The sequence below is a fragment of the Amaranthus tricolor genome, chromosome 10, assembly GCF_026212465.1.
Source record: "Amaranthus tricolor cultivar Red isolate AtriRed21 chromosome 10, ASM2621246v1, whole genome shotgun sequence".
NCBI classification, from domain to species: Eukaryota; Viridiplantae; Streptophyta; class Magnoliopsida; order Caryophyllales; family Amaranthaceae; genus Amaranthus; species Amaranthus tricolor.
In genome coordinates this window covers 3,646,511-3,664,963 of record NC_080056.1, presented here as the reverse complement: position 1 = coordinate 3,664,963, position 18,453 = coordinate 3,646,511, and the positions used below count along the sequence as shown (strand labels likewise).

Genomic DNA, 18,453 nt, shown 5'->3' with positions numbered 1-18,453 from the left:
ACAAGAATTATATGAATGATTTAAATAGATGATATTAACATCTACCTTGAGAATTGTAATTCACTAATTTGTAATAATTAAATGGTGGTAGTCGGTGGCCTTCAGAAATTATATCCTTTTTGGACCTTTAACTTTTAAACCAAGCTTAAAAGTCAAAACCTATCTTAGAGGACTTGAAAAGTGTTTCTTAATTGGTCACAATAAAATCTCTTTAAGAGATTATTTTTAATTGATCCGATGTATTATATATTTTTTAAAATATTATAAGTAGACATTAAAAATAATGTAAGTAGACATTTAAGATATTAAAAATAGACATTATGAATACAGCAAGTAAGCATTAAAGATAATGTAAATAGACATTAATTTTTAATGGATTGGGCTTGAAATATTTCTCTTAAGAGATTGGCTGCACAATAAATATTCAAATTTTTCTTAAAATCATTTTATATTTTCTTAAATATTATTTCAAAGGAACGCAATAATATGCGAAATTCCTAAATCATGTGATATTATATATAAATATGCATGTCGCAGTGGTATACCCAATATCCTACAGGCAACTGGCCTACTCCCTTTCAGTTCTATGTGAATTTTGTGACTTATGCTTAATTAGACAACATTTTTCTCAACATAATGCCCTAAATTAATAAATCCAAATTTTTATAATAAATGTGGAGTATTTTTTATTTAAATATCGTCCATCTTGTATTCCTAGTTTCATTTAGTGAAGTAATTTTTTTACTACAATAGAAAAAATCATAAAATTTTGTAGCAATTTTTAAAAGATAAATTTATACACGGTTGATAATTTTGGCAGTCTATTTATTATAGGTAAATCGTTAGAAGTTTTTAACAATTTTATTGCATAAACCACTAAGAATGTCATTTTAATTTTTTTCTTTGTGTTGCAATTAAAATATTTTTACGTGAACAATTTGGTAGTTTAGCTTTCAACTAAAAACATTTGCTAGCATGTTCTACCTTCACTAATTGTTTAGCTCCTTGATCAACAAAGGGTGCAGAAAAAAAGAAAATTTTTTATTTTAGCAAGTTAATATAATGAATGTTGACAATTTAGTGCAATTATTATGAATTAGTTTTTATTATGTTTTGGTTTTGATAAAAAGTAGATTCCTTATGTTGACAATTTAGTACAATTATTAGAAACAAGAAATTAGAAAGAGGCATAGTAATACTACAATACTTGTACATATTCCTAAAGTATAAAATCGTTACTTTTTCATTATAATTCGTAATTTTAATTTTTCAATATTTTTATTTTGGATAATATATTAGTCACATTTTTATTTTTTTTATACTTAAACTTTAACTCATCTTCTTTTACTTTTAATCCATATCCTCATAATTCAATTTTTTTCATCATTTGTTTAATATCTAGGTTATTCATTAGTAAATGTTGCAATCTTTTGAGAACAGATAAAATAATGCCGCCAAAATAATAGAAAATAGTTGTGACTTTTTTAAACATTAAAAGGACAATTATCTACAATAACAATATACAAACATTACAATAACAATAACAATTATCTACAATAACAATAAAACTTTTTTAAACATTATAATGACAATTATCTACAATAACAATAACGATAACAATAAGCATGTAGCCTACAATTTAAATTTTTGTATGGATTGATATTAAAAAAACTTAATGAAATGTGTGAATATAAATTTCAAAAATTGTGAGAATAATTTCATTTAAAAAATAATTAAGATATGTCAACATATTTAACTATGATACGCAAACTCTAGTTAGTTGAATTAGTGGAGCTTAACTTAAGGTTTTTGACGGCTAAAAGTAGTAATAAAAGTGAAAATATTACAACAATTACGTGTTATTTACTTTTTATAAAAGTAGCGTTGATTCTTACAGCCTCAGACTAACCTTTCTTCCCCATGCCTACATTGTAGATTGTACCCAAAAAAGGAAGTAGTAACCTTCTAGAGGGGTAAAATGGTAATAATATTAAATATTATTTAATGTCTAAAATGGAAGAATGAAAGTGTGCTTGGGATTCCATACATGAAAATGACATCCATGTTTTATTAGACTTTTGTAATCTAAATAATGCCTTCTCTGAATTTAATGCTCTTCAGTTCAATTACGATAAGACAATACTGCCTCATCATGATATTAAATGGATCCCATCACTCCAAAATTAGCGACATATGAATATAAATTTTCATCTGTTATTTACATATTTATTAAAAATTACTGTAAATGTGAGATAATTTTTAGTTGATTCTTCAATTTCTAAATCTTCTTATAATTAAGAATAGGCAAAAAAATCCTATAGATAAGATGAAAGAGGAAATTAACTCATTGCAGATGGCACAAAGGATGAAAAAAAAGCCCTAAAATACTAGATCAACCCAAGATAATCTGGATACACATGAATAAATGATTATTAATAGACAGGAAGAAGGATATATTTACATCTAGAAACAGAAAAATTCTGTGTGTAAAAATAATTGTATCTTTTTATCTTGCATCCTTTCCACCTCAATTTTGTCTTGAATCATCTCACTAAAAACTAAAAAAAATTCCATATTATGAAAATAGACATCAAAACAATTAGAGAACATCACACTTGACTAAGGTTTTCTCATGCATCTGTAACCATTTAAAGTCAACTCCATCCCTTTAAAAAAACACCATTTTATCAAATATGTAAGCTTTTTAAGCCAAATATCAAAACAGTACAAGCATTTATACACGGAAGTCGGTAGTATAAGAATTCAAGACAAGAATTTGGAGCACACATGCCTGAGAAAAGTAGTGGTTAAGCAACAATTTTCCTTGCAAAACAAGGGGAAAAATTGTAAAGTACCAGGACTGCAAAATGCAAATGTTGAAAACATAACTGCACTAAAAGAAGCAACTTTTTTAACACAAACCAAAACATGCTGGGTCACAAAATTGACCATGCATATACATCTTACAAGTACCCAACAACCACTAACCTATTAGTTACACTATTTATCATCATACGAAAATGGGTACCTGTATTTTCATGATTATAGGTAAATATCGAAGACGCGCAAGCAAATACGGAGAAAACTTGAGAAAATAACAATGCAGTGTACTTCTGTTTCTTTCCTAGAGGTTTACAGTTTATGCGGGAAATATTTTCTGTCTGATTCGATTTCTACAATTGAAAAGAAGTTTGTAAAAACATATCCCGGACAACACATAACTTCAGAATCTTGAGGTGTCAGCCAACAAGATTGTATTTACTAGTATGTTACATTGCGAAGTGCAAACACTACCTTCGAAATGCGGCGAACAAAACATAGCATCATACTTAGGCAACTGTGCCAGTTATAATGAAGCAATTACTTGTCCACGTCAAGAGACATTCTCACCAGCTTCTCGTACAGAATGCGATCATCACGTCCCGTATTGCTTTCCAATAGAGCGCTTTGCACCAGTTCCTGGAAAAGAATATCAGATTAGCCATCAAAAAGTTCATACTACAAAATTTATATAGATGTTGCACATCCCATGGTGCTAGCATGTTCTACCTTCACATCCCGGTGAGAGAGAAATTTTCCAAGGTTATGGATGATTATTCTCAGATCTTCCACCTGAAAAGGAAAAGCAATGCATGTCAATAAGACAGCAGAGCGCTAGTACAAGGCTAAAGTCGAGAAAATAGAAAATTATATAAACTTACCCTAAGGTAGCCAACTTGATTCCGGTCAAAGAACCTAAAGGCCTGACAAAATAAACAAAAACAACCATCAGCAAAATGATGTGAACTCGAATGAGAACTCTAATGAAAATTCCAGTGAAGCACCTGTAGTAATTCCTTGTTCGCTGGTGCTTTGTTAGCTGCAATTTTCTTTGATCCCTCAGCTTCCAATTCATTTGTGTTGCAGGCAACCGCATCAACATAAGCTTTCTTCTCGTCATTGTTGGAGTTATCGTCTGCAATTTGCTTTTTTATGTCTTGCTCGTCACTCTGTTTCTGACTCTGCTCGATATTGCTCTTCACGAGGTTGAATATTTAAGGTAAGAACCAAATTAAACACATGATATATTGAAATTAAACACATGGATTCAATGCAAGAGTAAATGACAATCGCAAGACCAATGTCTATAAGCTCAATTGACAAAGAATGATAATGTTTAAATAAAAATCCATTTTCCTCAAGAACCCCAAATACCAAATCATATCTTTTTGTGGATGAAAATATAATGGAGAGAAAAATATTTGGCAACAGAACAATCTCGCACAACAAAAGTTATCAAAATTGCCTATTTATAAAACCATTTTAAAACAAAAATACCTAAATTAGAGTATCAGAATTGTTTACCTCCTTCAAAGTGTCGTTATTTGCGCTTTCATCCTCCATATCTTCATCTTCCTTTACATCTTGCTCTGCACCTTCTGCTGGATCTTCCTCTAGATCCTCCTGTGGATCCTCCTCTTCAATCATTTCTTCATCGTCAATCATTTCTTGATTTTCTTCCGCAGTCGCCTTTTCAACCCCCTCAGTTTTCTCTGCTTTATCATCCTTCTCAACTGTGTTATCCTCCTTTTTCATTGGCTTCTCATTAGAATGAGCTTCATCTTTCATCTCGGATTTACTAGACCTTTCTTCAGCAGAAATATCCGCACTTTTTAAACGCTTTGTCGCTGTCTTCTCCTTTTTCTTTTTATCAGCATCAGGTTCCCTTTGTCTTTTACGACTGTTTCTTTTGGTTACAAATTTGATTCGTAATTTCTGTAAAAGTTGCAACATAAACATAACACGCTCACTAGCATGACAAGTCAGTACAAACTCAACATCCGTACCTGTAGAAATGTTAAAACACGACAGCCCATCTGATATTGAAGCATTTCATAGAAAGACTCCGCAAACAATGAAAGCTGTGGGCATGAAAACACCATTGTTAGCAGGTAGATATGACTCATAGAACAAATCCAAGCCAGTTTACAACTCTGGAGAAACTCCATGTACTTAACAACAACAAAGGCAAAGAGTTTGAAAAGGGGGGGATAAAAAGCATGAGTTATAAAATAATAAAATACCTCAAATGTTTCCTCTTCAACGTCCTTGTCAGAATAGTCCAGCAAGGAGTCCAGAGAAAGTGATAATGATTTTAACTGCAGAAAATTTTTATTATCAGGTACGGGCAAATTAAGATGTCCATTATTTTGATGGGACCAAAAAATTTAAGTTCTTTGGATTCGGACTATAAAAGACTAAATCGTGTGCACTTATTAATGTGAAGTTTCACATGACGTTTGCTATCGATGGTCAATCGGAAACAAACTCCTTGTTAGTTTTATCATTAAGGGTAAGGTTGTGTACATCCGACTCTCCCAAACCCATCCTCGGTGGAAGCCACTTAATGGCATTGGGGTAATGAATGGACTGCTAAATTAAATGCAATGTGCAGTATGGGATAAAAATGCAAGCTCAAATACATACTTTCCCAGCTTTGCCACCTCTTGTTTGTAAAATGAATCCAGGGTGCCGAGGAGGTTCATCAGACTTTTTTCTTTCCACGTCTTTGCTTGATTTGCTTCTCTGTTCATCTTTTTTATCCTTTTCCTTCCTCTCCTTTCCATCCTTTGTCATTGGCTTTCCCTTTGACTTCTCCTTGTCTTCAACATCATTTTCCTTTTCATGAATATTTTTCGACTCAGAAACTTTCTTCAAATCACGTCTCTCTTCTTCCTTTCCTTTAACCTTTTCAGCACTCTTCTCAGATTTACTTGATGACACAGCATCATCTTGCTTCTTAGCAATTCCCACAGGTTGTGTGGTAGCACCTTTCACTAACTTTTCACCTACACTATCAGTTAACTTTTCAGCATTGTTTATCTTTCCATCCTCACTCTGAACAATAATCTTGTTCTGACTATTCTCGCCGTTGACTGCTGCACCAGTGACCTTCTTTTTTGGCACCCTCTTAATAATTTTCCTTTTCACAATTCGCTTTACAGGGTTTTCCTTCACCGCAGAAACACCAGTTAAATCTGATTTTACCTCCAATTTATCTCCAGAAGAGTCTGGATGCTTATCACTTTTCAAACCAGATTCTTTGTCCACTTCTATCACAGCATCAGCTTCTGACAACTTCTTTACTAATTTCTTCCCGGTGAAAGTTTTGACACCCACATCTGCAGGTGTGTTCTCCTGCTGACCCTCAGAGTTTATAACCACAGCTTCAACAACCTTCTCATCTGACTTATTATCATTCTTGTTTCCATCTTCCCCACAGACTGTTTTGTCAGTAACCTTCTTCTTGACAACTTTCCTCACAATTTTTTTCTTTACTGTCTTTATAGTTTGTGGAGTACTGGTGTTAGCCCCTGCTCCCTTTTTCTCTCCGTTGTTGGCTTCATCCGTTACTACATCCACTTCTTTCGTCTCAGGAGTTTTTATACTTTTTTCTCCATCTTTCTCAGTTTTACTAGTCTTCTGCAAATCTCCATCTTTGCCACTATGCGCATCAGAATCCTTAGCTGAGCTTGCACTGTCCTTTTTCTCAGATTTTTTAACATCCTTCAAAGAGCTACTTTCTGTGACAGTGAGAAACTAAAGTAAGAACAAGACTAAAGTACAAGATCACAATATAATACATATTCAAGTTAAAATTTCTAGTACCTTTAAGAGGTTCTCTTTTGTCCCTTTTCTGCATCAAATAGTACATAGAGCATAAATAAACAGAAAGATGTTAGAATAAAAGCAAGCAACACAACTGCCGCCATAGCCTTATTCAAAGAGTGTTCTATTAAATTGTTCCTTCATAATCTCATAGGACCCATACAAATAAGCAACAGCAGCAAAGAGCTGCTCAGGAAGCACAACTCAAAGAAAGACTTTTCTTTACTAATTTATTTTTCATTACTACTTTGTTTATGGCAGTAATTTTGTTGTAGTATACTCCTCTCTGCCTAATTTTAGTTGATACATTTGGTTTCGAGGTCCTTTTTTTGTGTCTACGATTTGTGAAAATTGCCGGGTTTGGAACTACCAAGGCATTTTGAATTGATGGTTTGGAATAGTGAATGATGGAGCATCTTCGATTTCAAACGATTAGATCATTTTGGAACTACATGTGAATCAACAACGGTTAAACCTTGTCTAAATTCAAAGAATTTGAGAGAAAGTAAGGAAGAGATTTGTAGGGATATATTTTCCATTGTGTCTAGGATGTGAAAGTATCGGGGTAGGAACTACTAAGGCATTTTGAATTGATGGTTTGGAATAGTGAATGACGGAGCATCTTCGATTTCACGCGATTAAATCATTTTGGAGGTACATGTGAATCAACAATTTAAACAGTTAAACCTTGTCTGAATTCAAAGAATTTGAGGGAAAGTAAGGAAGAGATTTGTAGGGATATATTTTCCATTGTGTCTAGGATGTGAAAAGTATCAGGGTAGGAACTACTAAGGCATTTTGAATTGATGGTTTGGAATAGTGAATGACGGAGCATCTTCGATTTCACACGATTAAATCATTTTGGAAGTATAAGTGAATCAACAATGTAAACGGTTACACCTTGTTTATTCAAAGAATTTGAGGGAAAGTAAGGAAGGGATTTGTAAGGATATATTTTCCATTGTTTAGATATCAATTTTGGGGAGGAGGAATTTGGAAAGAAATAAATCCCTAAAATTTGTCTTACTTTACAAAAAATAATTAACATTTGGAAGGCAAAGGATATCTCTCTTCCTCTCCCTTCCCTTCCCTTCCCTTTTCTCTTAAGCAAACAAGGAAGACTTCCGTTAATATTCTTTCCCCTTCCTTCCCTTCCTTTGATCCTATCCTCCTATAATCATATCTAAACAGTTTTATTATAGAAGTGATGAAATTAGTTGAGATAAACAAAGTTAGGGTTGGATGAGGAAATTTAGGTGTTTGGGTAGGGTAAAACTAACAAAAACGAAATTTTACAATTAAAACTGGACAACCCAGAAAAGAAAAATGTGTCAACTACAAAGGATGGAGGGTGTAGAAATTGTCCCCATCAATAAGTAGTAAAAGCATAAATAAATCAACAAGTCTTGTATAGACTGTCTAACCATAAGACGAACCCATATAATTAGTCCATTTTTCTATTTGATCACTATTAGTTTGTAAGCGATCACTTTAATTATAAGTGATCACTCTAAGACTATGAAAAGTGATTACTTAAAAACTATAAGTGATCACTTTAAAATTATAAGTAATCACTTTAAGGCCTTAAGTGTAGATTGGGTAAGCCCAATAGAGATAGTTTCACAGTGAGACTGTCTCATTTGAGAATTTGTGTAAATAAATAGCTGAAACAAAAGGTTTTGAGGGAATTTTTTTAATTGAGATTTTTTAAATAATTTATATATGTATGTTTTGTACTGTTTAGTCTTTTGGATTTTGGATCCCCATATGTGAGATGAAAAACACGTTTAAAAGTCCGAGCAAATGTACAATGGTGTTCGTAGCTTACAAAATCAAAAAACATTATTAATTAAAATTCAGGGCAATTGAGATATAAACTGTACAAACCTCTTTTCCTAAAGAAAGTTTCTTTTCACGCTCTGCAACGGCTTTTTTGTGTGCCAGCCATTGCTCTCGCCATGCAGTTATGGAAGGAAGACAATCTGAAAGATCTGGAACGAATAATACTGTAACCTCTCTGTGACTAAATAAGCCATCCTTTCCAACCCTATCATAATGTATCTGCGCACCAGAGCACCATTTAAGAAATTAGAAATTAATCAATAATTTAAAATATCATGAACCAAGCCTTTTCAGAAAATGATATCAAATACTTCATAAGATGATCAGCAAACAAATGGTCTCATTAAGTAAATCTAGTGTATGGTATAAAGATTAAATAATATGATCTTTCCCCGCTCATAAATCTAGCTAACTATGTGAAAATCCAGTGGATTGCGTCAATTAACGAAGTTTTCTGAAGGTCTGAACCCAGATGTACCAAACGCTGATATCAACAAAATGCTAAATATAAAAAGTATGCATTAACTGAAGTGTGGTTTCAACATAAAAGGCATCAACAAACAGAAGATTTTGAATGCAAGATCAAAATCAAATAATAAATTTTTAACTAAATTAACCACAAATGGATATTGAAAACAAATTTAAGAGTCACTTTTGCAGGCAAATAACAAATATATTGTACTATCACATCCCATGTTTAGCTTTTTTTAGCTTTGCGGATCTTTCTTTTTCTCTAATTTGATTGATTAACCGAGGATAATTCTCCAATGATTTCAAAACAAAATCTGTGACGCAACTGTTTGACTTTATTTCTGGAAATAACTAAACGTCTTCATGTCAGACTTCACTTATTTTTCTGCAATAACTAAAGCCCTCTCCCCTCATAGTCAAGAATCAACAGAGCCTAAAAAGTTGTCAAAAAGACTATAATACTGACGAGGAAAAAAGTCTGATTAACATAAACCACATATCACATGGTGATAGTAGTGATACAGAACAAAATCATTATCACAAATTGTCAATTGACATTCAAAACCATCCACCTTGAAATGAAACCAAAATTCAAAAGCTAACCTCAAGGAAACGATTCCAGTGTTGACAGCTCTGCAGATCAAGATGACTCAAATCTTTTGCATACCTATATAATTAAGAAGACACATTTTTCATATTAAAAAACTCATAACACACAATCAATCCAAAGAAATATGAAATCAAACCCCAACCTCAAAACTGTTTGAACTAATGATGCATCATCGACTGATGGATCTCCACCATCAACAGCATCCCAAGGGCCTCCAATTGCCATTAAGGAATGATCTTTCTTTAACACAGCAAACCTTAATATATTACAAATGTGTGGAATACGATCATCTTTGTTTTTTTCAGAAGAGAGGTCCTCCATAGAATTCTTGCTGAGCCCACTCATCAAAATTATCTGTGATGATATAAAAAGCAATCAAAATATTTACAAACTTCACACTGGTATATTATCTACCAATCCAAATACTAAAAAATTTCATATTGATTTTGACCATTCTTCTGAGGTTAGCAAAGCAAACCATAATTGATAAATAAATTTAGTATTTCGCCATGCAAAACAAAACTTCGTCTAACATTAGATGCTTGTTGCTGACAGAGGACATAAATAGGCAGTTAGTCACAAGTGTCCGGTATCGTATAGGAAACCACAGGCCAACTAAGGTACTTAACTCATCTGTATCACTATCACAATTAAAGTACCATGAAAAATAATTAGCTTTAAGATGTTAAAATTACATATAAAAAAAATAATTTTCAAAAGTTAAATGTGTTTTTTGGGGAGAGGGGAGAATGATTCATATATTTGGATCATCTTCTGACTCTCTGGACATAAGAGCTTGTGGTCCTAAGTCCTAACCATTTCAACTACTTAAAAATGCTTGCTATGACATTCACTTTTTCTCCTGCTCAACATTTAAATTTGAAGAAAATTTAATTTAGCTGAAATTTGGAAGTACTGAAACTGCAAGGTCACGCACGAATAGAAATCAAGTTCAAATATATCTCACATAGAGAGAATATAGATTGAAATGAGAAAGAGAAACAGGCATATCGGTATTGATACTCATTACCCCAATGGATCCAAATGGTGGTAAATCCTCTTCTTAAAAGCTTTTTCAAGGCATAAACAAGTTGTGCTAGTTACATATTATCTTCAAAAGACGTTTAAAATGAAATCAAAATGATTTGGTAAGTGTTAGCCTAACATGTTGAATGCAAAGATTTTAGAGTGTCTCATACACATTTTGAGCATTTCAAATTTACCTATAATTTGTACTACATCGCCTTTTTTATATTAAAAAAAAAAAAAAAAACAAAACAAAACAAAACAAAACCTCAGACTTGAAAATTATGGTGCAATTCAAAGAGAAAAGAGAAATTGTGTTAAATTCAGTCTAATACTAGAATCATTTTTTTCCAGTCAATGCAACTTCTGTACCCAAGTCCACCTACAACCTATTGCAGGATTATTTTTACATGAAACTTCTCCACGCACAAGGAATGTAAAATAAACAATGAGGATGGAATCCGTACAAATATCTGAACACTTTCAAAGAAAAAACAGTTGCCAGCTATTATACATCAAGAACGTTTACTGCTTCCAAATCTCAGCAAATTCAATCCTTGTGAAATGTAGAGGCCAAAGCCGAAGATCGAAACTATCATAAAGCAGTTGTAAATGTCAAAATTATAAACTAGTACAAAGAAGTTTCCATACTTCAAGAATAAGATTCATTCTTTCTTTAATTACAGAGCTCTTTCAACATCAAAAACCACTTCTTGTCCATTTCAGTAAAGATTGTCAACTTGAAAACATCCTAGGCTTACCAGTTACCAAACACAAAAGACGTATTTAATTTAAAATTTCATAAACTTGAAGAGATAAATGGGGCAGGGAGAATAGTTCACCTTTGCATTCCACACTGTGCGCTGATGCTCTGTATTAGCAGGAACTGCAGTTAAATGCTTAGTAGAGAGCTCCTTCTGATCAGCATCACTCTCATCCTCGACAAAATCATGCTCAAAGCTATTTCCAATATCATGTGAACAACAAACAAAATATATTTCTTACTCCGCAAATATTTAATTCAAAAGAACACTAGATTCATCACTCTTAAAAGTGTATAGTTCTCACTCCTCACCAAAACATCAAGTACTCTATTAAGCAACACATATTAATAAAGAAATCCGAAAGATAATTCATTTGAGGTGTGATAGTGCAAAAACCACAATACGAAAATATGGATGGGTCTTCTCCGTAACCATCTCGTCTCAGGTATTGAGTTTAAATCATAGAAACCTAAAGGTGTTTGTGTAACAGAGGGAGAAAGGAGGAAAGAAAAAACAAACAGATGATTGACAAATGACAACAAAAATACCTGACTGCAGTGTGCATTGGAAGCCTAAGATTCTCCTTTGGCCAATGAACCACCATCTTATCACAGTAAATTGAGATTAAGACTTGATCAGTATAAGAATTTCAATACAACATACGTCATAAAGTCCAGCAAGTTGAAATTAAAGCAAAAATTCACATCTTGAACAAACCTTTGAAAAATAGGGAGACACGTAGAGCCTAGGGTAACGCTTATCTAGTGACAAATAATCCCTCTCCACATCTACCAAACGGGAAGCATAGACCTGATGACAAAAAAAAAACTCAGTGAAAAGACATACATAAAAGAAATACCACAAAAGCAAATAGTTAGAGCTCAGCCAAATCAAATCAGGGGTAAGCAGTGAAAAGAAATACATAAAAGAACTACCATAAAAGCAAATTGTTAGAGCTCAGCCAAATCAAATCAGGGGTAAGATAGGCACATGTTACAATACATCACAGCATGCCATATCAAAAAGAACACCAATGGCAGACCACTCCTTCCGTGAGTATCAAAATAGAATAACTGAAGTACACAGGCATTAAAGAAGCAGAGTAAAATGCAGAAACTGACAAACGAGCAGGTTGAGTGAGTGAAAAAATGCATGATTCTGGAAAGATAGCATCAGAAAGATGAGAGGAATATGTCAGATGCAAGAGGCAGATTCCAAGACATTTGAACTCAATCACAAAAATATCCCAAAAGGAACAAATTACAAGAGAAAACCCAGTCGAGGCAAGGGCCAAGGAAATCTGCCAAAAAATAAGAAAGTAACTCCCCCCCAGAAGGAACAACAAGAAAGATCTGATTTAAATCCAAGCATCATCCAGTTAAAGAAACCCACAAAGATGATCAGATGATTATTCTAATATAGAGAGGGTTGGCTCTTTTGGTAACTCTTTACCTTGCAGGCATATTCTCTCCTTTTTTCTCTAACAGGCGAACGAGTCCTTCAGCGTAATAGAACAGCAAGTTAGTTAAGAAGCAGCAGCATATACGACCATCGATATATAAGAACTAGAGCATGATAAATGATCCACCTAGCTTCATGACGTGGAGAATCCCGCTTTAATGATTTTCTATCCTTCGTCAATGAAGAAGCACGGCGATCCCTAGATGCTCTTGGTGGAGTACGTTCACGCCTAATTTCATGTGCTCGTTTGCGTTCACGTTCACGATCACGATCACGTTCACGTTCACGCTCCTTTTCCCGAAGCTCCAAAAGGCGCTTCCTTTCACGCTCTCTATCTCGTTCGCGTTCTCGTTCTCTTTCCCTTTCTCGATCACGCAATCGCTCCCTCTGACGCTCATCTTCCCTCAAATCAAGTTCACGAACATATTTATCATCTTTTAGATCATCCACTCTTGAAAGTCCACTGCGCGAAGAAAGGCTACCAGGAAATTCGGACTCAAGAGAACTTCCATGAAGCCCTTTCCCCATGCTATAGTTCCTACCCGGTGGGAGGCTCACGCCATAGCCAGGATTTGATGAAGTTTGAGCATAACCAAGATCATCCACACTCCTCTGAGGAGCTGCTCCCAAGATTGAAGGAGCAGGTTGTCCACCGTATGAAGAATTACTAACCACTGATAAACGAGGATCAGCTTCAAGTCTTCCACCATAAGACAGAAGATCTTGGGTTGGATTAAATGTACCACTTCTAACAGCAAGAAAATCAGTGTGTCTGCCATAAATGTGTTTCTATTCAGTGTAATTAGGAAGAAAAATAGAGTGTTTGGAAGGGCTGCGGACAAGGCAGCAAATATCATAAACATGTAACTTGATTGTTAGCTGAAGGATTCAATGGAAGTGCCATAAATGAAAATAAAATTCAAAGAAACAGATTATAGGATGAGTTCACAAAATACGAAACACAGTGGAATGGAACCTGTGAAAGCTAGCATCCATCATTACCTGGAACCCTCATGAGGGGTAGATTGCAGTGACTGAGGTTTCCGCATCTGGTCTTGTCGAAGAATGGAGGCTTGATCCAGTCGATCATACATCTCGGTCTGTTAAAAAGACAAGTCACAAATATTGGTTAACAAACATGGAGCCAAAATTTGACAACAGTAACCAGCACCATAATTAAGCAACTTCAATTCAATCTATAGACACAACATATACATGAAGATAGGCAAAGAAGGTTGGTGATATCAATTAGATATTAAAAAAGTAATTTGAAGTAATAATGGCCAGCAGCTAGCACTAGTCGTTACAATTGATCTATGACTAATGACAATTTTTATGCTGATGTAAGTTTTGCAGGGATGTGTACCACTTAAGATCTATTCAAATTTACCTTAAAAATTTGGAGTCAACATAAATACTTCACAAAAGCCAAATGTTTGCAAACAGCCACTTTCAAAAAAACAACTACTTTAAGTAACTTGCCATAGTATACAAGTAAGAAGCATATAACAAAATAACACAACTTTTGAAATTTGATCCAATATAAACTGAAAAATCTCTCAACGAATGACTGCCGTAGGATTTTTGGATATAATTCAAAGGTGACATGTTTTATAACCTGAAACTAATAGAAAAAGGTTTCCATTTTTTATATTTCCAATCTCACAATGTTCATTAAAACTATTTCATCACTTTACGCGGTACTTCAGAGTTCGGACACATTATCTGGGAAAATAACAATTGAGATTATTTAAGATATAGAGAAAACAATGTCCATATCTTACAAACCAAAAGCTATAGTGCAAGACGAAGATCTAGAACATAGTTTTAACTTCTAACTGAAGCAGAAAACGTCAAATGCACGTGCCAACTAGTAAAGTTTTAAACACGAATATCAAGATTTCAGTTCGGTCAAAGAACCAAATTTCAGACTGCTTTTAGTAAAAATCAACTACTTGCCATTTTAGTAAAAATCAACTCCAAGGGTGCCAAAATACTATTTAAAATAGGGTGGCAGTACAAAAACAGCCAAACACTACTTGCCATTTTTTATAACCAAAAGGAACCATAATTAAAAGCTGGGTTCAGATGCAAAAGTCACAATCCGATTAGCAGGTATTCATAATGCACCCCACCTTTAAAAAAAAGGTTCTAAATATCTTTCCTCCATGAACCCCACCTTTAAAGAAGTTAGAAATATTGGGACAATCCGACTAACAGGTATTCATAATGGAAAAAAAGAGGGGGTAAATGAAAAAAACCTTGTGGGCATAACCAGAAGAATCAGCATATCTTCCACTAGCATCAACTGGCAGATCCCTTCCTAAATAAGCACCCTGCCTTTCAGCAAATTGCCTTCTCTCAAGAGTTGCATACTCAGCCATCTTTTCAGGGATTGAGAGCTCAGATTTGTGATCATACCCATGGCTAAGGGCGGCAGAAGCATAATCCTTGGAAGTATATTTCGTAGAATCTTTTATCCCAGAAGCATAACTTGCACGCCCTTCCATGACAGATGACCCAGATCCCTTAACACTTAGAGAAGAACCCTTCAAAAAGAAAGACTCAGAAGTTGAAGCATAGAAAAAACCAGCTATACCCAAACACGTAAAAAAGTGAAAAATAAAAAAGCAACCAAGCAATCACAATTTTCATTTATGGTCAACTAGAAATAGAAAAGGAAGCAGATAATAGAGCTTAAGGGGATCTCCGATAGGGAGAGCTAACTTTACTCAAGGGCCAGAAAATACATTGAAAAAACGATGATATTGAACTCAAAGAAGCTTGAAGATGCAGTAAGACGAATGGTGCTTCAAAAGGTAGGAAGGGAAGCTGAAGAATGGCAGAGGGAGAATGTGAGAGACAAAAATGCCTCAGAGATGGAAGCATCAAAATGCCACACTTAAGGAGAATAAAAAGGACTTCATCCTGTGACCTAGTGCATGACAAATATCTTTAACAGGAAGCACAAAAGAAAGTGAAAATGCAAATGCGACAAGAAATCAAGCAAGTTTTAACAAAAAAGGAAGCAAATAATAGATATTAAGAGGATCTCCGATAGGGAGGGGCAGCTTGAAGATCATATTCTGCTTGAAGATCATATCCTGCTTGAAGAAATCAAGAAAACACATAGAAAAAACACTGGAATTGAACTCATATTCTGCTTGAAGATCGAGAGTAGGACGAAGAGTGCTCAGAAGGTAGGAAGGGAGCTGCAGAATGGCAGAGGTAGGAATATGTGAGAGACAAAAATGCCTCGAAGATGGAAGCATCAAAATGTCACACTTAGGAAGGATAAAAAGTACTTCATCCTCTGACCTAGTGCATGACAGATATCTTATCAATCTACTGGTTGTCCAGCACAAAGGCTCATATTGTGAAAGTGGAACAAAAACAAATACTTTCAATACACAAATAACAGCTTTCCACTAACCTGTTGACCAACTGAAGCTTGACCATACATAGACCCATATTGCCCTCCATACTGCGTTGCAGCGGCATGAGTTCTGAATCCACCAATTTCTGATTCATGAGGACCACCCAAAAGTGATGGATGTCGAGATGCCATGGTCAACTGAGAACTACTAGCTGATCCGACAGAAGAGTTTCCGGGAAAAGTAGATGCCGTCTATATGAACAAAAGGCAGATATGAGCTTTTAACATAATTACATTAACAAAGGAGAAGCAAAAGTGATATTTCGAGTGTGAGTTCAATAACAAATACATTAAGTCCATAAGATGATTGTCCAGCATAAGACTGCTGCCCATATGGATTAGTTCCTCTGGAGGGATACATGGCTGCAAAGTTAAAGCAAATAAATTAGGTCCATGATTATAAAACTTGAAAGATAAACAATGCTAACTTCTAGATAAAGCCGGTGTTGTCAAAAGCCAGCATCTAATGGTGGAATAGACAAAACAATGTATAATGTGCAGGGATAACAAAAGTTTCCTTCACCAACATAAGAAGGGCCAAGTCCACCTACTTACACTAGCAAAACAAAGAGAGTATACAATGTGCTGGCACTGCCAACATCATTCTCAAATAAATCACACATTTTAGCTGGGTGTTAACCATAATAGCATGTTGAAACATAAAAGTACAAATCCTCAAATAATCTCAGGTCATCTATCTAAATTAACTGTTTTAGATTGTTTGTGAACCATGTCAGTAAAACCACAAACTAGATTTCATATTTAAAAACTCCATACAATGCCTCCATGTTATAGCTTCCATGCCTGTCTGGTTTTCAAACAACTACATTGCACACACATTTATTTTTTAGATGGTTTGTGAACCATATCGGTAAAACCCCATTCTAGATTTTTAAGAAGTCTCATACAATGATACAATGCCTTTATCCATAGCATGCATGCCTTTCCATTTATCAAACAACTATCACAGCACACACTTCAATTTTTTAGATGGTTTGTGAACCATATCAGTAAAATAACATTCTAGATTTTTTTAAAGTCCCATACAATGCCTTTTTTCTACAGCCACCATGCCTTTCCCGTTTTCAAACAACTATCACTGCACACAATTGATGGTTTGTGGACCAAATCAGTAAGAAAAAATTTAAAAAGAAAAGAAAAACCATCCTAGAATTTCATAGAAATCTCCATACAATGCCTTTACTTATAGCCTCCATGCCTTTCTAGTTTCTAAACAACTATCACTGCACACACTAATTTTTTTCATATTGGGTCTTTGGACTAATATATATAACAAAACACAAGGATGGACCGCATAACTACATTAACCTGGCATCATATTAGATCACAAGGGAGACGTAAAATTTTATATTTCTAGAAGCAAAGTTCTCACAAAAAACAACTTCACATCAAAAACAAAATTCTCAGAGAACCCATCACTGCCATACAATATTATTTCATGATCTCCATTTCTATTTTATAGGGTATACCATGATTCTAAATGTGTTAACTCCATTCGTTTCAACTCAGCGCATCAGCCATTGAAACACAACAATATTCTATTACCTGATATAGCTACCACCTAGGTCGAATGCACGTAATCTTACCCGCACTTGATTTAATGAGTCAATATTAACATGAAACCAAATAACTACAAATTTTTACTCCATAGAAACAAGGAACAAGACCATTGAAACACATAATTTGAAAGAAAAAATAGCGACCCGCCAACTCATACAGTGAAAACAATAAAACAAAGCAAAAAAATGACAAAACAATAAAAATCGAAGAAAACAAGAAAAAAAAATAGGGAAATGCTTCGATTCACATTCAATAAACAGTAAAATGTCATCCAAAAATCATAACAATAAAATGAATTCGATTGAGCGTAAACATGGAATTGGATTGAGCAATCTAAACACATCGAAAAAAGACTTACATCAAATAGAAGATTAAAAAGCCTCGAACTGCTGAATTGATTTCAGAGAGATGAGATAATCTGTAGAATTGATTGAAAATGAATGGGGGAGAGTTAGGGTTGGGAGGGAGTGAAGCATGAGAAGGTTGTGGCGTTTGATTTTCAACTATCGCTGTTCGGCTGTTCCTACAAACAAGAATAAGCACAAGAATACTACTTTATGACCTAATTGGTTTCCTGAAATAAATTCCCAACTAAGAATCGGGTTTGAACCGGG

The 18,453-nt window shown here is 34.4% G+C and overlaps 1 protein-coding gene across 1 annotated transcript; it reads right to left on the bottom strand.

Moving 5' to 3' along the window:
* Window positions 1-3,074: 3,074 nt before the first annotated feature.
* On the bottom strand, window positions 3,075-18,391 carry LOC130826334 (protein SHORT ROOT IN SALT MEDIUM 1). Its single transcript, XM_057691961.1, has 22 exons — window positions 18,198-18,391; window positions 16,548-16,621; window positions 16,256-16,450; window positions 15,084-15,371; window positions 13,825-13,922; window positions 12,950-13,594; window positions 12,814-12,859; window positions 12,079-12,171; window positions 11,910-11,965; window positions 11,440-11,557; window positions 9,714-9,925; window positions 9,565-9,628; window positions 8,536-8,709; window positions 6,649-6,676; window positions 5,467-6,563; window positions 5,064-5,138; window positions 4,827-4,901; window positions 4,345-4,755; window positions 3,825-4,016; window positions 3,702-3,743; window positions 3,550-3,612; window positions 3,075-3,459 (listed from the first exon to the last, which is right to left on the bottom strand). Exons 2-22 carry the CDS (start codon window positions 16,617-16,619, stop codon window positions 3,361-3,363), a joined length of 4,143 nt encoding a protein of 1,380 aa, XP_057547944.1. The 5' UTR covers window positions 16,620-16,621; window positions 18,198-18,391; the 3' UTR covers window positions 3,075-3,360.
* Between the last annotated feature and the right edge of the window lie 62 nt (window positions 18,392-18,453).